The 21,765-nt window shown below is 41.3% G+C and overlaps 3 protein-coding genes across 3 annotated transcripts; 1 reads left to right on the forward strand and 2 right to left on the reverse strand.

Moving 5' to 3' along the window:
- Window positions 1-657: 657 nt before the first annotated feature.
- Window positions 658-9,695, forward strand: LOC104808600 (DNA repair protein XRCC4). Its single transcript, XM_010534308.2, has 6 exons — window positions 658-856; window positions 979-1,121; window positions 1,565-1,693; window positions 1,985-2,107; window positions 2,296-2,740; window positions 8,301-9,695. Exons 1-5 carry the CDS (start codon window positions 706-708, stop codon window positions 2,521-2,523), a joined length of 774 nt encoding a protein of 257 aa, XP_010532610.1. The 5' UTR covers window positions 658-705; the 3' UTR covers window positions 2,524-2,740; window positions 8,301-9,695.
- LOC104808599 (pentatricopeptide repeat-containing protein At1g62930, chloroplastic-like) lies at window positions 8,358-9,270 on the reverse strand. Its single transcript, XM_019201990.1, has 2 exons — window positions 8,551-9,270; window positions 8,358-8,446 (listed from the first exon to the last, which is right to left on the reverse strand). Exons 1-2 carry the CDS (start codon window positions 9,245-9,247, stop codon window positions 8,442-8,444), a joined length of 702 nt encoding a protein of 233 aa, XP_019057535.1. The 5' UTR covers window positions 9,248-9,270; the 3' UTR covers window positions 8,358-8,441.
- Window positions 9,696-16,421: 6,726 nt separating the features above from the next.
- On the reverse strand, window positions 16,422-21,395 carry LOC104809083 (putative pentatricopeptide repeat-containing protein At1g12700, mitochondrial). The gene is made up of 3 exons (XM_010534980.2): window positions 20,282-21,395; window positions 19,859-19,975; window positions 16,422-18,313 (listed from the first exon to the last, which is right to left on the reverse strand). Exons 1-3 carry the CDS (start codon window positions 21,376-21,378, stop codon window positions 16,933-16,935), a joined length of 2,595 nt encoding a protein of 864 aa, XP_010533282.2. The 5' UTR covers window positions 21,379-21,395; the 3' UTR covers window positions 16,422-16,932.
- Window positions 21,396-21,765: the final 370 nt, after the last annotated feature.

The raw sequence follows: 21,765 nt of genomic DNA on the forward strand, positions 1-21,765 counted from the left end.
GGAAGAAGAGGAAGGTCAGGGAAGGGGAAGAAGCTGAGGAGCATAGTGTGGGCCCAAATGCCGTTGAGAAAGAGGAACACGGAGCTGGCAAGGAGACGTTGCAGGGGATCATTCCTGATGAGGGAATCATTACCTAGGCAATTCGGTTATTCCTTTTCATATGCGTGTTTTAGAAAGATTTCAGTAGATCCTGCCACCTCAGCATTCTGTTGCTGAGAAAGGCCTATATCTATTTTCCTTATTGCGTTGAGTAAGGGTATCGAGAAAAGTAGAAGCTTATGCATGGTGTGAGAGAGGTATGCCTCTCTGAATCTTGTATTTCTTTTGGAATACAAGCGGCAGTTTAATAACATATACACACACAAATATATATATATATATATATAAAACTAAAATTCTTACATAATGATGATTAATAGCATTTATAATAGTTTATTATTCGATTCTAATAAGAAAATTTACAGTGAAAATTTCTGGGTATTTTTTCAGGTCTAATAGATGTGAAGAGCGGATTGCAATTTACAGTGGATATTACGATATTTTAACCGTGTTATGCCACGTCAGCGACCATACGAAACCAAACTTGCAAGGCCAATATGCTGACTCATCAGCCACATCAGCAAATGGTTTCCTTACTTTCGTTGTCTTTCTCGACGGAGTTATTTCATTTGTCGGCGGACGCGACCGGGAAAGTTTCGACGTCGAATGGTAACAATGGACGAATCGGAGACGACGAGGCACACTTGTCTGAAGCTCGAAATCGCCGGCGTCGATCCGATTTTCGTGAAGGGCACTTGGTACCGCTCTCGTTTCGATCTCTCCATCACGGATGGAGCCCAAGCTTGGGTTTGCGATGGTAAAAACCCTAAAATCCAATCACTACAGGGTTCTTTGGTAATGAATTGAAAGAATTCCGGGAATCTGATTCGGTTTTTGTTTCTCCTGAAAATGGGTTTGTCGATTTTTGGGGAACTGAAGCGAGCAAGGAGGAGGTTGCGGAGCGTGCGGCGCAATGGGACCAACCTGCGACGGCGTATGTCGAGCTGGCCGAGAGGTATTTAGGGTTTCAGCAGGCTGGTTCCGTCTACGGATTCTCTGATGCTCTTGACGGGTCTAAACGGGTCAGTTCAATGTTTCTTCTGGCTTCTATTTGGCTGATTCAGTATTTGCCATTAGCTGAGAAATTAACTGCCTTTGATCAGAGTAATCTGATTTGACCTACATGAGCAAAGTTAGGAAGGTTTAGGTGTTAAAATTCTTTGTTCTACGTTATGTCTCGAGAGCTTAGGATGATTTTGGATGGATGGAGATATTGCAGAGAAAGACTGATACTGCTTTGTGTTGGAAGATTCATGGAGGAAATATGGTTTTAGGCATGTTTTTATGTAGAAGGTTTTTCCTTCCGAGAGAAAGCATTGCACTTTTGAATCTTATCTAGAATGGCCCTTTGGCTTTGGGTTCATATGATTCATTGCAGAATCTTGATGACTGAAAGTGTTCTTCTTCAGACAGCGAAAGATTTGAGCTTTGGCTTTGTTGATGGTGTTAGTTTGATGGGTTGCAGCTCTCTTGGACGTTTGAGAAGGAAGGGACTAAACTTGAGTGGCGATGGAAATGTAAACCATCACCTGATTGCAAAAAGACCACTTCCGGGATCTTGGATTTTCTTATGGAGGCGAATATAAGACTAAGTGTACGAGCCTACACTACGATCTAGCCCGTCTTTTATCTTTTCGATTGTGTTTAGTACATATTCATGTAGTAATGTTTTTCTTTTCTTTTGTTCTTGTTTTACCAGTCAGGAATATCTGATACATTTCTTAGATTACATGCATTATGACATTAGGTTTTATATCAGTTGTCACACACCACTACCCCCCCTCCTTTATGTCCACTTCTTCATCTTCAATAGGAAGTGGCAACTGGTATTTGACATTGTCTTCAAAAGTCTCAACTGGTTGCTTTTTAATGTCCTACTGTACAGGAAGAAGTTGTGAGCAAGACTAGGTCTTTCGAGAAGATGAAAGCCGAGGCAGATAAATGTCTCGCTCAAGGAGAAACTCTCTGCAATGAGAAAAGAGAATTCGAGACAGCAACTTATGCAAAGGTGTGTATGGAGACAAGGGTCATTCTCCACTTCATTGCCCATTACAGGACACGTCTATAGCATTTGTTTAAACTTGAAAGTAGAATCATCAACCTGAAAGCAGAATTTATTGAAAGTAGAAGCATCAACATTACAGGACATCACATGTACATTCGACAGAAAACTAAGTCTGTCTGTTGTACATGCAGTTCCTTTCTGTATTGAATGCGAAAAAAGCAAAGCTTAGAGAACTACGAGACAAGTTATCAGAACAAGAAAACTCGGGGAAAAGGCTTCAAGAGGAAGAGACATCAGATAAAACTGAAAGCTTTGACGGTGAAAGTGATGATGCACAGAGTGAGGAAGACACTTCAATGAAGGTAACACTCCACTCCACCAGCAGAGGGCGTGGTCGGAAGACAGCTGCACGCGGGTAGAATCTCTTGGACGGAGACTTTCCGTCAGACTGAACAGATTTATATTCTGTATTCCGGATCATCAGCCACTAAAAGAGATCTCTAGGCAACTAGTTATCCTCTCTGCACATCATCATCTATTGCTTAAGGAAGTAATTTTTGTGCTCAAACACAGAATGATTGTGGTGTACGTTTAGTCTTTTTTCCTGACCTGATTATATCAATTTTACTCGAAGATCTTTGATACGCCTCTACGGGTTTATACAAGGAAGAAGAGGAAGGTCAGGGAAGGGGAAGAAGCTGAGGAGCATAGTGTGGGCCCAAATGCCGTTGAGAAAGAGGAACACGGAGCTGGCAAGGAGACGTTGCAGGGGATCATTCCTGATGAGGGAATCATTACCTAGGCAATTCGGTTATTCCTTTTCATATGCGTGTTTTAGAAAGATTTCAGTAGATCCTGCCACCTCAGCATTCTGTTGCTGAGAAAGGCCTATATCTATTTTCCTTATTGCGTTGAGTAAGGGTATCGAGAAAAGTAGAAGCTTATGCATGGTGTGAGAGAGGTATGCCTCTCTGAATCTTGTATTTCTTTTGGTAGTGGAATACAAGCGGCAGTTTAATAACTCTATTCTAACAATCCTGGTATCAGAGCACCGATCTACCATGCCTCCAAAAGATTCATCGCGGATGGACAAGCTGGAAGAATTGGTGACTTCAAAGCTGGGAAGATTTGAAGCTTCCTTGGGTGAGCTTCGTGGCAACGTGGGGGATATCAGAGGTGATGTTGCCCAGATTCAGAAAGACGTCGGCAAGCTACAGGCCATGGGTCCGATCATGGATAAGCTGTGTGTTATGCTAGAACGTCAGGAGTTGTCGGAAAAACAGAAAACAACTTCGTGGACGCGGGCGGAGCATTCTTCTTGCAGTCAACAACCGATCGACAAGGGCAAATCTCCCTTGGTCATCGGTGAGTCGGAACCTTTTGTTTCACCGGTACCACAAGTGCTTCCTCAGATAGAGGTGGAGGATCCGAAACGTGCTTCGCTACTCACCGGTAATGATTTGACCCTTAAGAAATTGGAGATGCCGGTATTTGAGGGGACAAACGTGACTGGTTGGATAGTGCGCGCTGAGCGCTATTTTAAATACGGGGCTATTAGGGAGCCTGACAAGCTTCCGCTGGCGACGTTGAGCATTGATGGGGAGGTGTTGAACTGGTTCGAATGGCAGAACGAGGAAGATCCTTTTGTGGATTGGAAGGATTTTAAGTCCCGATTGATGGAACGCTTTGCTGACCAACATGTGGGGAGCGTGAATAATCGTCTGTTCTCATTACGCCAATCTGGATCCGTGGTGGATTACCTACGGGAGTTGGAGGAATTGTTACCGCAGTTACCGAAAGCACCAGAATGGGTGGTGGAGAGTGCTTTTATCACTGGTCTTCGCACGGAGGTCCGTAACATGTTGGAAGTTTTGGAACCACAGGGTTTGAAACAGACCATCAAGACGGCTCTTCGCCTTGATGCGAGCCCAGTGTGTGCGCCGACGGCGAAGCATAACGACTATCGCACAGGGAGATCAGCGCCGTCTCTTGGGCCCTCTCCTTTTCGCACAGTTTCTCTGCCTTCTCCAGGGCCCAATGGGCCTAATCGTTTTGGGTCTTCTCACAAACAAGACCAAGTTGTTGCGGGACTCCCTGGGCCTAAGACGGCGAACCCTAATCCACTGCCAGCAATCACTCGAGCTCCATTTCGGCGTTTCTCAGATGCGGAATTGGATGACAAGCGGCGTCGCGGTGTCTGTTTTCGTTGTGACGAAAAATATTTTTTCGGTCACCGGTGTAAGAATCGCGAACTCCAAGTTATTGTGGTGAAGGAAGAGGGAGAGTTTGAGTTGCCGGCCGACGAGGAGCAGGAGCCGGAATCAGACAACCTCGGGGAGCAAATGGAAGTCGCCGTCCTCTCTCTCCAGTCGGCGGTCGGAATTACTTCGCCGACTACCCTCAAGGTGGAAGGATACATTAAGAATCAGGCGGTAGTGGTTTTAGTCGACACAGGCGCAACCCACAACTTCATCGCTCTACATGTGCTCGACAAGGTCCGTCTCCGCCCGACAAAAACGCCGGGTTATGGGGTGTCTCTGGGTACAGGTCTGACAGTCCAATCAGTGGGGGTTTGTAAGGCAGTTCTACTTCGCATACAACATCTGGAAATTGTGGATGATTTCCTTCCTTTGGAGCTTGGCAGTGCTGATGTGATATTGGGGGTTCAATGGCTACAAACACTCGGGCGTTTCCAAATGGATTTCCAGAAGTTGGAAATGCGGTTTCTTACAGGTCAGACTGCTGTCACCTTGAAAGGTAATCCGCAACTTCAGCACTCCTTCATTACACTTAAGTCGTTATTCAAGACGGTGGCAGATAGCGAGATTGGGTATGTTGTCGAAGTTGCCTCGAGTCATCGGGAGCTCTCCGATGCCTCAGATTCTCCTTTAATCACGGACCAGCTCATTTCGCAATTTTCCAGAGTTTTCGATGAACCTTCTGGTTTACCTCCTTCGCGGGAAGTCGACCACCGGATTACTTTGAAGGCTGATGCGGGACCTGTCAGTGTACGCCCATATAGGTATCCCCATGCTCATAAAGAGGAAATAGAGCGTTTGGTGCGGGAAATGTTATCGGCAGGCATTGTTCAACCGAGCAACAGTCCGTTCTCTAGCCCGGTTCTGCTTGTTAAGAAAAAAGACGGAAGCTGGCGATTCTGTGTAGATTACAGGGCACTCAACAAGGTTACGGTGCCTGACAAATTCCCCATACCGATGATAGACCAGTTGCTGGACGAGTTATTTGGCGCAAAGATTTTTTCCAAGCTGGATTTAAGGTCAGGGTATCATCAGATCAGGATGTGCCCAGAGGATGTTCACAAGACCGCTTTTAGAACCCACGACGGCCATTACGAATTTTTAGTGATGCCGTTCGGCCTCACCAACGCGCCAGCAACGTTTCAGGCCACTATGAATCAGGTATTCCGGCCTTTCCTCCGACGTTTTGTTTTAGTGTTCTTTGATGATATACTGGTGTACAGCAAGACATTGGAAGATCATATTATCCACTTGCGAGAGGTTCTTTCGGTGTTGGCGGAAAACAATTTGTTCGCCAATCGTCGGAAATGTCAGTTTGGGAGGCATCAAGTGGAATATTTGGGTCATGTGATCAATCAGGAGGGAGTCCTTACAGACCCCACTAAGACGGCAACAATGAGGGAATGGCCGTATCCGAAGAATGTTAAAGAATTGAGGGGTTTTCTTGGCCTCACTGGTTATTATCGACGTTTCGTCAGAAATTATGGCATCTTAGCTCGGCCTTTGACAGCATTATTGAAGAAGGATAGTTTTGACTGGACTTTAGAAGCTTCACAGGCTTTTGATGCGTTGAAAAGGGCTATGGTGACAACACCGGTTTTGATTCTTCCGGATTTCTCTGACACCTTCGTGGTAGAGGCGGATGCTTCGGGTCAGGGAATTGGAGCGGTATTGATGCAGAAAAATCGCCCTATTGCCTATTATAGTCACTGTCTGTCACCTCGGGACCAATTGAAGCCTATTTATGAACGGGAACTTATGGCCATAGTTCTCTCAGTTCAGCGGTGGCGCCATTATCTCTTAGGCCGTCACTTTGTGGTACACACGGATCAGAAAGCTCTGAAATTTTTGCTCGAACAGCGGGAAATAAGTCTGGAATATCAGAAGTGGTTGTCGAAATTGCTCGGTTATGATTTTGAAATCTTGTATAAGCCGGGGATTCAAAACAAGGCGGCGGATGGACTTTCCCGCATTCCTACTCAGGCGGGTATGTCTACTCTGTCCACTCTCTTTACATTGACGGTGCCTTCTGTTCTACAGTTACAAGAACTGCATAAAGAAGTGGAAAACGATTCGGAGCTCTCTGCCATTTTCACAAAGCTGTTAAATCATCAGGTTGCACCAGGAGGTTACCATATTCGCCAAGGTATTCTGTTGTTTCGCGATCGCTTTGTGATTCCAGCAACTTCTGCCTTCATTCCGACTATTTTGAAGGAATTTCACGACGGACCGGTAGGGGGCCACTCGGGGTTATTAAAAACCTTAAAGCGTATTCAGGCTATTTTCTATTGGAAGGGGATGAGAACGGTCATTCAGAAGTATGTTGCTGAATGTTTAATTTGTCAACAGACTAAGTACTCGACCTTAGCTCCTGCGGGGTTGCTGCAACCGCTTCCAATTCCTAATCAAATTTGGGAGGATGTATCGATGGACTTCATTGAAGGTTTGCCTAAGTCTGCAGGTTTTGATGTTTTGATGGTGGTGGTGGATCGCCTCAGTAAATATGCGCATTTCATTTGCTTGAAGCACCCTTTCAACGCAGTTCAGGTGGCAGATGTTTTTGTCAAGGAGATTATCAGGTTGCATGGATATCCTAGATCCATTGTTTCCGACCGCGACAAAATCTTCCTTAGCTACTTTTGGAAGGAACTTTTCCGGCTCGTGGGAACAACGCTTAAATTCAGTACCGCTTTCCACCCACAAACTGACGGGCAGACAGAAGTGGTGAATCGCTGCCTCGAGACTTATCTACGCTGTTACGCCATTGAGCATCCGAGACGTTGGGCTAAGTTCGTTCCATGGGCGGAATATTGGTATAATACTTCGTACCATTCCTCCCTCAACACTACACCATTTCATGCTGTCTATGGCCGGGAACCCCCGACTCTTCTGCGTTTTGAGGCGGGATCGACTGCAAATTTTGAGTTGGAAAAGGAGATGACAGAGAGGGATGCGATGTTGGTTGAACTCCGGCATAATTTGTCTAAAGCACAGAACCGGATGAAGCAATATGCTGATGCTTCAAGACGGGAATTGGATTTGAAAGTGGGAGACTGGGTGTTTCTTAAGCTGCAACCGTATAGGCAACATTCAGTGGTTCGGAGGAGCCATCAGAAACTTGCCCCTCGATTCTATGGCCCGTTTGAGATTCTCGCTCGTGTGGGAAAAACGGCGTATCGACTCAAACTACCGGAGGACTCGCATATTCATCCTGTCTTTCATATCTCTCAGTTGAAGCCAGCCCAGGGGAATTCCTTTCTGCCAACTTCCCTGCCAAGGAATTTGTCTGCCGAGATGCAGATTTTGCTGGAACCTGCGGCTATCTTGGACACACGTTACAATTCTCAGGGATTCTTGGAAGTTCTAATTGATTGGGTGGACATGCCGAAACATGATGCTTCCTGGGAGCAGGCGGATATATTCAACAGTCAATTCCCTAATTTTCAGCTTGGGGACAAGCTGAGACTTTACGCGGGGGGTATTGATACGCCTCTACGGGTTTATACAAGGAAGAAGAGGAAGGTCAGGGAAGGGGAAGAAGCTGAGGAGCATAGTGTGGGCCCAAATGCCGTTGAGAAAGAGGAACACGGAGCTGGCAAGGAGACGTTGCAGGGGATCATTCCTGATGAAGGAATCATTACCTAGGCAATTCGGTTATTCCTTTTCATATGCGTGTTTTAGAAAGATTTCAGTAGATCCTGCCACCTCAGCATTCTGTTGCTGAGAAAGGCCTATATCTATTTTCCTTATTGCGTTGAGTAAGGGTATCGAGAAAAGTAGAAGCTTATGCATGGTGTGAGAGAGGTATGCCTCTCTGAGTCTTGTATTTCTTTTGGTAGTGGAATACAAGCGGCAGTTTAATAACTCTATTCTAACAATCCTGGACTTATATATTGGCCCAAATCCCTCTCATTTTCCAATGTGGGACACTTATCAATCTTCTCCCCATAAGCGCCTGAAGAGTTCTACGACCCTCAGAATCTGCAAAAATGCGACTTAACTTGGACTTGACAGCTTTATTGGGAGAGAAGTTCCTCTCAAGCATGCTCTCAAGAAGATGGACTGCATCTTCAATCTCATCACCCTTAAGGAAACCCAAAAGAACAGTGTTAAATGAAATGGCATCCGGAGAACAACCCTTTGTCTCCATATCAACGAGCAACTTTCTAGCTTCAGATAGCTTCTTACTTTTGCATAGGCCATGGAGCATCGTGTTGTAGGTTACAACATCGGGCACCAAACCCATACCTATAATTTCATCAAATTTTTTCCGTGCTTCTTCCAGTTTCCCATTTATTATCAAACCGTTAAGGAGGGCAGCGTATGAATATATGTCAGGAGACTGACCAGACTTGTATGCTGAATCAAAGATTTCTTGCGCAACCTGTAGATCTCCTGATTGGCTTACAAAATGAATAAGAGTGGTGTAAGTAAACTCGTTAGGTTTCAATCCTTCATGAATCATTTCTCTTAAGAGCTTCAATGCTTCCTTAGTTTCTCCATGCTTGAAATAGCCGGCGATCATTGTGTTGTAGATAACAGCATTAAGCCGAAGGTTTCCATGCCTCAATGATTCAAATAACTCAACGACATCCTTTGACCTGTTGACCGTAAAAAGACCAGCCAAAAGCGGGCTATATGTATGCAAACTGGGCTTGATACCTCGATCCAACATGGATTCGAACACTTGAATCGCTTCATTCACCTTCTTGACTTTGCACAAACTATCAATCAAAATGCTATAAGTATAAACATCCGGTGAAAGCCCTTCTCTTGCCATTTTCTGGATCATCTTTGCAACTTCTTCCCACATTCCTAGTTTGCAGTATCCATGAATCATAGAATTGTAAATGATAGTATCCGCACGAAGCCCTTTCTCAGACATTTTATCAAACACTTGAACTGCATCAAACACTTTCCCTTCCGAACACAGACCTTTCACCAAAGTCAGAGACCATTACTGAGTCGGCTTCCAGACCTCTCTTCATAGTATCACCCAAAACCCCAAACCCATAATCTATCTTCCGCAGATGACAAAAAGCATTGATCAGGATAGACGATGTATACAAATCGGACTTCACGCCTTCGTCCCTCATCCTCTTATACATGGACGGCACTTCCGAATACCCTTTGAGCTTCGAGACCGAACCCAACACTTGGTTAAAAGTACCAAGCGAAGGGATGGGTCTTGTCTCAATAAGCTTATCGAAGTAAAAAAGAGCACCTTCAAGGTTCAGCTCACCCGATTTGCATAGCCGCCTCACCTCGAGTTCAAATCCGCAGGGAATCTGAGCACTGGTTCTTTGAAAGACCGAAGACAAGGAAGAGAGTGATCGACAACTATCTGAAGAAAGAGATCTGGCTCCCATGATTCTCGACATCGGAACACTTCAAAGCTGTCTGTCGTCACACACGACAGGGAGAGCCTTCCCAAAGCTATTGGTTTTATTTCTCTATTTTCTTTCTCAACTCCTCCAATATCTCCAAAGTAGAAAACCGAACCTAAACTATTAATGCTATCTAAAACAACCTGCCGTAGAAAAACATTAATCGCTCTAATAATTTGTTTTATGTTAAATTACTGTAGTAATTTGCAAATATATTAGTAATGACTTCCAGTTTAGTTTAAGAAATATAATTTTTTTTTTACAAAAAACGGATCTCAGAAAATTTGAAGTAAAATGAGTTTTAAAAAGATCATTCTAAATTTGTTGTAGTTAGATCCAATCAATAATCATTTAGAAGAGCACTTATTAGAAATAGTATAATAGATGAATTGTATTTATTGAGGGTATGGAATTCAAATATTTCTTTAATTGATACGTTGTATAGATTTGTTTACTCTTATTATAAATTGTACAAGCATTATATAAATTGTCAATTATTGATGTTGGTATCGATAGGTTTTCGTATAAGATGATGATCTTTTTTGTTTCGTTTGACGAGAGTTCTATTAACATTTTCAAACTATATAGTTTAATCGGAATTAGCGTTGGGGTAGGTGATCGAATCAGTTCGGTTTAATTGGATTCAGTTAATTTGGGTTCGATTATTTCAGATTTAAAATATTAATATCCAACCGGATATATTATTTTAATTGGTTTGGTTCGGATTCAAATTCGGTTCGGATCTGGTTTGGTTCTAGTTTATCTAAACAAAAAAATCGACAAAAAATTAATCAATTGTCTTACAAAAATAACAAAAACAGTATTTCTAATACAAATGTCATACATCAATAATTAAATTAAAATACATACATACCTCATTTTGGTATATACTATGGTTATAAAACAATATTATTAACTAATTTTTCTAATTAGATTTAGAAAATATTGTATATTAATTGATGATATATAGATAGATAAACAATTATATTCAATTACGGTTAATTCATATTCGGTTTATGATAATTTCGGATCCAATTAATTCGGGTTTGAAATATTCATATCTAATCGGTTATATTATTTTAATCGGTTCGGTTCGGTTTGAATATATATCGATCGAGTCGATTCGGTTATTTTGTCCAGTTAGCATACAACAATGAAAGTCACATTCTAAACCAATATATATGAGTTGTTTAATTCTTGATTTAATTAACGAATCTGGCACAAAGTTGATTGATTTTCCCTTTATTTCTAATGGAAAAACATAGCTTTGGTTATATGATAGCATAAAATGATAGATTTTTTAATTATGAAAATTTCAAATTTTTCTAGGGAGACTCTTAATGCAATTTCGTATCTCCACAATCTTTATCGCGATATCATACTTGTAGATGGGTCTGTAAATTACTCTCACAGTCTCATTTGTTTGGTCTAAAACCAAATTACCGGAACAATTGATGTTTTACCACCGCAGGGGTATTTTAGATCGCATTAATATGTTAGGGTCGATTTTCTACTTTAGGGAAACTATAGGGGCATAAAAAAAGAAAATAGAGAAAGAAAACCAATTAGAGCAAAGAAGCTCTGCTGTCGTCGTGTGTGATCTGGAAACAACAGAAGTGTTCTGTTACTTTCACGATGTCGAGAATCATAGGAGCCAAATCTTTTTCTTCGGATAGTATTCGATCAATCTCTTCGCCGGCTTCGCTCTTTCGAAGGATCCGAGACTGCATACAACGAAAAAGTCCGCAGTTTCCCAGCGGATTTGAACTCGAGGTGAAGCGACTATGCAAATCGGGCGAGCTGAACCTTGAAGGTGCCCTTTTTTACTTCGATAAACTTATTGAGACAAGACCCGTCCCTTCGCTCGGTACTTTTAATCATGTGTTGGGTTCGGTCTCGAAGCTCAAAGGGTATTCGGAAGTGCCGTCCATGTGTAAGAGGATGAGGGACGAAGGCGTTAAGTCCGATTTGTATACATCGACTATCCTTATCAATGCTTTTTGTCACCTGAGGAAAATTGATTATGGGTTTGGTGTTTTGGGTGATATTATGAAGAGAGGTCTGGAAGCCGACTTAGTAACGGTTTCCATTTTGATGAAAGGTCTGTGCTCGGAAGGGAAAGTTTTTGACGCAGTCCAAATGTTTGACAAAATGTCCGAGAACAGGCTTGGTGGGGATAGTGGTTGCGAGGCTAATGGGCTTGCTTACCAGATGATTATCCATTCACTTATCAAGAGCTGTTCAATGGATAGAGCAATGGCTGCATTTCGGAAAATGATAGACCATGGAGTTGCACCTAATGTTATTGTTTTTGGTGACCTGATTAATGGATTCAGTAACTCGGGACGATTGCGTGAGGCACTTGAACTGTTTGATGAGATGGTTGCTCGAGGAATCTCTCCGGATCTGGTTTTAGATTATGGTATTCGGGTCAAGAACGAAATAGGAATGGGGTGGGCATTATCCTAGATAGATCTCTGAAGGAGTCGGTGGTTGCAGTGAAACGAGTAGGCGATAGGATCATCCTAGTGAAATTAGTTGTAGAAGGAGAAGCTATTAACGTAATTAGCGCCTATGCCCCGCAAATAGGATTAGATAGTGAGTGTAAAGAGAAGTTTTGGGATGATATGGATGAGCTCATGCAAAGTGTACCACCCGAAGAGTCTATTTTTATCGGTGGAGATTTAAATGGACATGTCGGAAAGGATCGACAAGGATATGAAATGGTACATGGAGGGTTTGGCTATGGAAGTAGGAACGAAGAAGGAAAAAGTATCCTAGATTTTGCCATGTCGTATGACCTCATATTGGCAAACACCCACTTCCAGAAAAGAGAATCACACTTAGTGACATTTAAGAGCGGACAAAACCGTAGCCAAATCGACTTTCTTCTTACGAGAAAGTCGAATCGTACCCTATGTAAGGATTGCAAAGTTATTCCGGGTGAAGCTCTAACTAGTCAACATAGGTTGCTAGTGCTAGATGTCAAGATCAAGAGAAAGACATCTCGTCCAAGGAAAAGGGATATACCAAAAATTAGGTGGTGGGACTTAAAAGGACAAAAACGTGAGCTATTCGAGAAGGAAATGCTAAAATTGAAGGTGTGGAGAGAAGATAAAGAAGCAAACGAAATGTGGTTAGATATGTCATCTAGCATTAAGAGTGTTGCTAGAGAGGTACTTGGAGAATCAAAAGGGTATGGACCACCAACAAAGGAAAAATGGTGGTGGAATGAAGAAGTACAAAAGGCTTTAAAGACCAAAAGGGATTGGTATAGAAAATTGCCTACATGTAATACAAACGAGGCATATGAAAAGTATAAGTTGGCTAAGAAGGAGGCGAAGAAAGCCGTTAGCCAAGCAAGAGCCAAGGCCTTTGAAAGGATGTATGAGAAGCTCGAGACAAAGGAGGGAGAAAACGATATCTACAGAATAGCTAGAGCGAGAGAGCGGAGAACTAGAGATTTGGACGTGGTTAGATGTATTAAGGATGAAGAAGGCAAAACTCTAGTTAAAGACGATGACATCAAAGCGAGATGGAGAAGTTACTTTGATGACCTATATAACAAGAACATGGAAACGGACCACATAGAACTAGAGACCGTCACTAAGGAGAGGAATGTCGGTTATACTCGAAGGATTGGATATGCAGAGGTGAGAGACTCGCTAAGAAAGATGAAAATAGGTAAAGCATGTGGTACCGATGATATACCTATTGAAGTGTGGAAGTGCTTAGGAGAAGACGGAGTAACTTGGCTTACTAGGTTGTTTAATAAAATCCTAGTATCGAAGAAGATGCCAAATGAATGGAGGCAAAGCACTTTAGTTCCTATTTTTAAAAATAAGGGAGATATCCAGAGTTGCACAAACTATAGAGGCATAAAACTCATGAGTCATACGATGAAGTTGTGGGAAAGAATCGTAGAGCGACGTTTACGTAGCGACACATCTATTTCCGTAAACCAATTTGGTTTTATGCCCGGAAGATCTACAATGGAAGCAATCTTTCTCATCCGGAACTTGATGGAGAAGTTTCGAGATATGAAGAAAGACCTGCACATGGTATTTATCGACCTCGAAAAAGCTTACGATCGAGTACCAAGAGAGGTTTTATGGTGGGTCTTAGAGCGTAGGGGGATATCGGTAAGATACATACAAGTATTGAAGGACATGTATGATGGTGCGACTACTCGTGTCCGAACAACAGGGGGTGACACGCGAGATTTTCCCATCTCGATAGGGTTACACCAAGGGTCCGCTCTAAGTCCATACCTCTTTGCGTTAGTCATGGATGAACTGACTAGAGATATACAGAAAGAGGTACCGTGGTGCATGATGTTTGCGGATGACATCGTGCTAATAGACGAGTCCAGAGAAGGAGTAAATGGACTGCTAGAGTTATGGAGGAGTACGCTAGAGACTAAGGGTTTTAGGATTAGTAGGATGAAGACTGAGTACATGCATTGTGACTTCAGTGGCAAACGACCCAGTGATGTGGGAGTGACCCTACAAGGAGGATCAATCCCTCAAAACCCGCATTTTAAATATCTTGGGTCAATCCTTCAAAAGGATGGAGGTTGCGATGAGGATGTTAGCCATAGAATAAAAGCGGGATGGATGAAATGGAGACAAGCCACAGGAGTTCTTTGTGACCGTAAGGTTCCTTTACGGTTGAAAGGAAAATTCTACCGTACCGCCATAAGACCCGCATTGTTGTATGGCAGCGAATGTTGGGCGGCGAAAGGGCAACATATGTCAAAAATGAGTGTGGCCGAGATGAAGATGTTGAGATGGATGTGCGGACACACAAGGATAGATAGAATTAGAAATGAGAGTATTCGAAAGAAAATAGGAGTAATAGGTATCGAAGAGAAGGTACGGGAGGGACGTTTAAGATGGTTTGGACATGTACAACGGAGGCCGTTAGACGCGCCGGTTAGAAAAATAGAGAGTATAAAAATGGAGACGAAAAAGATAGGAAGAGGTAGACCTAGACTTACTTGGGAGCGTGTGATTAGAAACGATTTGGAAGTATTGCAGATTCCGAAAGAATTAACAAGTGATCGAAATGAGTGGAAACGAAGGATTCATGCGGTCGACCCCAAATAAACTTGGGAATAAGACCATGTTGTTGTTGTTGTTGTTGTTGTTGTTGTGGATACTGCAAACTAGGAATGTGGGAAGAAGTTGCAAAGGTGGTCCAGAAAATGGCAAGAGAAGGGCTTTCACTGAATGTCTATACTTATAACATCTTGATCGATGGCCTGTGCAAAGTCAAGAAGGTGACTGAAGCGATTGAAGTGTTTGAGTCCATGTTGGATCGAGGCATCGTGCCCGATTTGTATATCTATAACTCGCTGTTGGCTGGTCTGTTTGCGGTCAATAGGTCAAATGATGCCATTGAGTTGTTTGAATCATTGAGGCAAGGAAACCTTCGGCCTGATGTAGTTACCTACAGCACAATGATCGCGGGATATTTCAAGCTTGGAGAAACTAAGGAAGCATTGAAGCTACTACGAGAGATGATTCGTGAAGGGTTGAAACCTAACGAGTTTATATACACCACCCTTATTCATTTTGTAAGCCAATTAGGAGATCTGCAGGCTGCGCAAGGAATCTTTGATTCAGCATACAAGTCTGGTTCGTCTCCCCCCATATCTGCATATTGTGCGCTCCTTAATGGTTTGATAAAAAATGGGAAAGTAGAAGAAGCCCAGGAAAAATTTGATGAAATTCTAGGTATGGGTTTGGTGCCTGATGTTGTAACCTACAACATAATGCTCCATGGACTCTGCAAAAGTAAGAAGCTCTCTGAAGCGAGAGAATTGCTGGTTGAAATGGAGGCAAAGGGTTGTCCTCCAGATGCCATTTCATTTAACACGGTTATTTGGGGTTTTCTCAACGGTGAGAAGATGGAAGATGCAGTCCAGCTTCTTGAGAGCATGCTTGAGAGGAATTTCTCTCCCAATGAAGCTGTTAAGTCCAAGTTAAGTCGCATTTTTGCAGATTCTGAGGGTCATAGAACTCTTCAGGCACTTGTGGACACTTATGGAAAGAAGATCTTCGAGTAAAATTGATATGACAATGTTAAGTCTCCATTCGACGTGACTTCTTTACCCGAGAAGAAACAGTGGAGAAGTGATAGACATTAACAAACTGCAGATGCGGATTCAATGATGTGGGCAATCAAAATGTTACAATCTCTCTACACAGATGGATGGAAAGAATGGGAGGTTTAAAGGGCAAGACGAGACGTCTTTGACGGAGAAGAAACAGGGAAGCAATGTGCAAAAGACACATTTCCTATTTTTTTGTTCATTGCATAATCAAATCTAAGAGTTTGTTTTTCTTTTTCCATGGAAATTTCATTAAATTTCAGAGCGTTCGTTTAGGTTTGGATTAATTGGTTATGGTTAATTTAGATTCCGTTACTTTTTGTTTTAAGAATCCATGATCATTAATTTGCGGAGTATTAATATTGAATTCCAGTTTATTTTAAGAAATTTAAAAGAGCTTAACTTTATTGAATATAAACGGAATAGGTTTGATCCTAAGATATTTTGTCCAATATCATACTGTTAACTTATGCCAAGGTGTGTATGGAGACAAGGGTCTTTCTCCACTTCATTACAGGACACTTCTATAGCTTTAGTTTAAACTTGAAAGCAGAATCATCATCAACTTTGTTCCTTTCTGTATTACAGGACGGAACAGAAACTAAGTCTGTCTGTTGTACATGCAGTTCCCTTTCTGTATTGAATGCGAAAAAAGCAAAGCTTAAACTACGAGACAAGCTATCAGAACAAGAAAACTCGGGGGATAGGCTTCAAGAGGAAGAGACATTAGATAAAACTGAAAGCTTCGACGGTGAAAGCGATGATACACAGATTGAGGAAGGATGAAACTTCAGAGAAGGTAACAACACAACATTTCACCAGTAAAAGAGCACGGCTTGGAGAGAGCTGCACGCGGGTAGAATCTCTTGGACGGAGACTTTCCATCAGACTGAACAGATTTATATTCTGTATTTCGGGTCTTCGGCCGCTAAAAGAGATCTCTAGGCAACTAGTTACCCTCTCTGCACATTATCATCTATTGCTAAGGGAAGTAGTTTTTGTGCTTAAACACAGAATGATTGTGGTGTACCTATAGTTTTTTTACCTGACCTGATTATATCAATTTCACTAGAAGATCTTCTCTCCATAAGCGTCTAGAAGTGTCTGCAGGGTTCTATGACCCTCAGAATCTGTAAAAATGCGGCTTAACTTGGATTTAACAGCCTCACAAGGAGAGAAGTTCCTCTCAAGCATGCTCTCAAGAAGTTGGACTGCATCTTCAATCTTCTCACCGTTAAGGAAACCCCAAATAACCGTGTTAAATGAATTGGCATTCGGAGAACAACCCTTTGTCTCCATTTCAACTAGCAACTCTCTCGCTTCAGATAGCTTCTTACTTTTGCAGAGTCCATGGAGCATTATGTTGTAGGTAACTGCATTAGGCCGAAGGTTTCCATGCCTCAATGATTCAAATAACTCAACGGCATCCTTTGACCTGTTGACAGTAAAAAGGCCAGCCAAAAGCGAGGTATATGTATGCAAACTGGGCTCAATACCTCGATCCAACATGGATTCGAACACTTGAATCGCTTCATTCACCTTCTTGACTTTGCACAGACTATCAATCAAAATGCTATAAGTATAAACATCTGGTGAAAGCCCTTCTCTTGCCATTTTCTGGATCATCTTTGCAACTTCTTCCCACATTCCTAGTTTGCAGCATCCACGAATCAAAGAATTGTAAACTATGAGATTCGGAGAGATTCCTCGAACAACCATCTCATCAAAGAGCTCGAGTGCCTCACGCAATCGTCCCGAGCTACTCAATCCATTAATCAGGTCAGCAAAAACAATAACGTTAGGGGCAACTCCATGATCTATCATTTTCTGAAATACAACCACTGCTCTATCCAATGAACAGTTCTTGATAAGTGAATGGATAATCATCCCGTAAGAAAGTACATTAGCCTCGCAACCACTATCCCTACCAAGCCCTTTCTCAGAAATTTTGTCAAACACTTGAACTGCGTCAAAAACTTTCCCTTCCGAACACAGACCTTTCACCAAAGTCTGGACCATTACTGAGTCGGCTTCCAGACCTCTCTTCATAGTATCACCCAAAACACCAAAACCATAATTTATTTTCTTCAGATGACAGAAAACATTGATAAGGATAGACGATGTATACAAATCGGACTTCACGCCTTCGTCCCTCATCCTCTTATACATGGACGGCACTTCCGAATACCCTTTGAGCTTCGAGACAGAACCCAACACATGGTTAAAAGTACCAATCGAAGGGATGGGTCTTGTCTCAATAAGCTTATCGAAGTAAAAAATAGCACCTTCAAGGTTAAGTTCACCCGATTTGCATAGTCGCCTCAACTCGAGTTCAAATCCGCTGGGAATCTGAGCACTGGTTCTTTCAAAGAGCGAAGACTGGGAAGAGAGTGATCGAAAACCATCTGAAGAAAAAGATCTGGCTCCCATGATTCTCGGCATCGGAACACTTCAAAGCTCTGTCTGTCGTCTCCAGTTCACACACGACAGGGAGAGCCTTCTCAAACCTATTGGTTTTTTTGTTTCTCTATTTTGTTTTTCAACCCCTCTAATTTCCCCAAAGTAGAAAACCAAACCTAAACTATTAATGTGATCTAAAATAACCTGCCTTGGAAAAAACATCAATCGCTAATAATTTGTTTTATGCCAAATTACTGTAGTAATTTTCAAATATACTAATAATGGCTCCCGGTTTATTTTAAAAATATAAAAGAGCATAGCAACATGATTCAAAATATTTTTCAAATGTTAAAAAAATATCGGCGCAAACTCCTCAAGTCGACTTGTCTTGAATCGAATATTCAGAAAATATTAAAATTCCACAGAGAAATTAAGAACCAAAAAAAAAAAAAGAGAAAATAAAACTACATATCTTCATGTTTCTAGAAAATAACTACATTGGTATTATAATTATTGTGGTTGAATAGATCTTTCTCGTTGGATACAAATTGTTTATCACATTATGAAGATTTTCAAAATGTTCCAAGAATTTTTCAATAAAACGGGTATCAGAAAATTTTAAATAAATAAGTTTTAAAGAGATAATTCTAAATTTATTATCCTTAAATCTAATCAATAATCATGTAGAAAAACATTCATTAGAAATATTATAATAGACGAATCGTCGTATTCATTGAAGATATGGAATTCAAATATTTTTTTAATGTTGCGTAGATTGTTGAACTCTTATTATAAATGGTACAACTATAAAGATAAATCGTTATATGAACTGCCAATTATTGATGTTGATATCGATTGGGTTTCGTACAAGATGAAATCTTTTTGCTTTGTCAGATCTATTATCATTTGTAATCTATATGGTTTTATTGGGGTTAACATCTAGGAATGTAAGTCACGTTCTAAACCGATATATTAGAGTTGTTTAATTCTTGTTATGACTATTGAACCTTATTATACTTTCTTCTATTTCAAATGAAAAACATAGATTTTGTGACATGATAACATAAAATGATTTTATGTTTGCTGGGTATTATTTATTTTAATAAACTTTTCAATTATGAAAATTTCAAATTCATCTTGGGAGACTCTTGCTAGATTTTGGGGTGTTTGTTGATTTTGAGATAACTTCTTAGGATCAAATACGTTCTCGATTTCATTACAAATCCAAAAAAAGTAAACTATTGTATGTTTCTTCAAATAAACTGGAATTCAATACTAAGATTCTGCAAATCACTCTCATAATCTCATTTGTTTGGTCTAAACCAAATTATCGGTCCAACTTACATCTCTCCGACCGGGGAGCAGCCTTTGGCTACGCCTATCCCTCCCCGCATGTCTGGAGTCGTACCCCTGACCTGGAAAGGACACAACTCCACTACCAGCGCCAAAGGCACCGCTCGACCACAAACATGTGGGTGATGGCATTAATATGTTAGGGCTGCTTTTCTACATTAGGGAAACTATAGGGGCAGAAAAAAAGAAATAGAGAAAGAAAACGAATTAGAGCATAGAAGCTCTGTTGTCGTGTGCGAACCTGGAAACAACAGGAAGTGTTCTGTTACTTTCACGATGATGTCGAGAATCATAGGACCCAAATCTTTTTCTTTGGATCAGTCTCTTCGCCGGCTTCGCTCTTTCGAGGGATCCGAGACTGCATACAACGAAAAAGTCCACAGTTTCCCAGTGGAGTTAACGCAACACTCCACCAGCAGAGGGCGTGGCCGGAAGAGAGCGGCACTCGGGTAGAATCTCTTGGACGAAGACTTTCCATCAGACTGAACAGATTTATATTCTGTATTTCGGGTTTTCGGCCACTAAAAGAGATCTCTAGGCAACTAGTTACCCTCTCTGCACCATCATCATCTATTGCTTAGGGAAGTATTTTTTTGTGCTCAAACACAGAATGATTGTGGTGTACCTTTAGTCTTTTTTCCTCACCTGATTATATCAATTTTGCTCATAGATCCTCACTCCATAAGCGTCTACAAGTGGTTGAAGAGTTCTATAACCCTTAGAATCTGCAAAGATGCGACTTAACTTGGACTTAATACCCTTATTGGGAGAGAAATTCCTCTCAAGCATGCTCTCAAGAAGTAGGACTGCGTCTTCAATCTTCTCACCCTTAAGGAAACCCCAAATAACCGTGTTAAACGAAATAGCATCTGGAGGACAACCCTTTGCCTCCATATCAATGAGCAACTCTCTCGCTTCAGATAGCTTCTTACTTTTGCAGAGGCCATGGAGCATTGTGTTGTAGGTTACAACATCGGGCACCAAACCCATACCTAGAATTTCATCAAATTTTTTCCGAGCTTCTTCCATTTTCCCATTTTTTATCAAACCATTAATGAGGGCAGAATATGAATATATGGCAGGAGAGTGACCAGACTTGTAAGCTGAATCAAAGATTCCTTGTGTAGCTTGCAGATCTCCCGATAGGCTTACAAAATGAATAAGGGTGGTGTAAGTAAACTCGTCAGGTTTCAACCCTTCATGAATCATCTCTTTTAGAAGTTTCAATGCTTCCTTAGTTTCTCCATGCTTGAAATAGCAAACGATCATTGTACTGTAGGTAACTGCATCAGGCTCGATGCCTCGATTCAACATGGATTCGAACACTTCAATCGCTGCATTCACCTTCTTGACTTTGCAAAAACCATCGATCAAGATGTTATAAGTATAAACATTCAGTGAAAGCCCTTCTATTGCCATTTTCTGGATCATCTTTGTAACTTCTTCCCACATTCCTAGTTTGCGGTACCCATGAATCATAGAATTGTAAAAGACAGCATCCGCACGAAACCCTTTTTCGGACATTTTGTCAAACACTTGAACTGCGTCAAACACTTTCCCTTCCGAACACAGACCTTTCACCAGAGTCTTGACCATTACTGAATCGGCTTCCAGACCTCTCTTCATAATATCACCCAAAACACCAAAACCATAACCTATTTTCTTCAGATGACAAAAAACATTGATCAGGATAGAAGATGTATACAAATCGGACTTCACGCCTTCGTCCCTCATCCTCTTATACATGGACGGCACCGACATGAACTTTTAATTTGTGGAAACACAACCGACATGAACTGACATGTGAACTTTTAATTTGAATGTATCTAGGAGAATAAGTTATATACAAGTGTGTGTGTGTGTATATATATGTTTGTATATGTGTGTAATGAAGATTATATGTGAATTTGCCTTCTGCATTTGATATATTATATATTTATTACTCATAACATTCCAAATTTGATTTGAGAAATATTACTCTTCTTTATCAAAGTTTTAATTGATTCGTTTATTTTTGTTTAAATCTTTTTCACTAAATCAATCTCTAATCATACTTTATTTTACCACATTTATATAGAGATATCTAGGAAATTTTGGTGAAAATAACAAAAATATTCACTAATTTTTCATTTTGATAAAAAAAACTAC

This window comes from Tarenaya hassleriana, unplaced genomic scaffold (genome assembly GCF_000463585.1).
Source record: "Tarenaya hassleriana unplaced genomic scaffold, ASM46358v1 Cleome15, whole genome shotgun sequence".
NCBI lineage: Eukaryota > Viridiplantae > Streptophyta > Magnoliopsida > Brassicales > Cleomaceae > Tarenaya > Tarenaya hassleriana.

What these genes read in the sequence shown, in the direction of transcription:
- LOC104809083 (XM_010534980.2), bottom strand. Translation starts at nt 21,378, where the DNA reads ATGTCGGTGCCGTCCATGTATAAGAGGATGAGGGACGAAGGCGTGAAG. An exon ending in TATGGAGTGAGGATCTATGA is followed by an intron (nt 19,976 to 20,281) that starts GCAAAATTGATA and finishes CGTTGTATGCAG; the next exon opens with TCTCGGATCCCTCGAAAGAG. An exon ending in ACACTTCCTGTTGTTTCCAG is followed by an intron (nt 18,314 to 19,858) that starts GTTCGCACACGA and finishes AGAGCTTTGAAG; the next exon opens with TGTTCCGATGCCGAGAATCA.
- LOC104808599 (XM_019201990.1), bottom strand. Translation starts at nt 9,247, where the DNA reads ATGTCTGAGAAAGGGCTTCGTGCGGATACTATCATTTACAATTCTATG.
- LOC104808600 (XM_010534308.2), top strand. Translation starts at nt 706, where the DNA reads ATGGTAACAATGGACGAATCGGAGACGACGAGGCACACTTGTCTGAAG. An exon ending in AGGCGAATATAAGACTAAGT is followed by an intron (nt 1,694 to 1,984) that starts GTACGAGCCTAC and finishes CCTACTGTACAG; the next exon opens with GAAGAAGTTGTGAGCAAGAC. An exon ending in AGACAGCAACTTATGCAAAG is followed by an intron (nt 2,108 to 2,295) that starts GTGTGTATGGAG and finishes TTGTACATGCAG; the next exon opens with TTCCTTTCTGTATTGAATGC.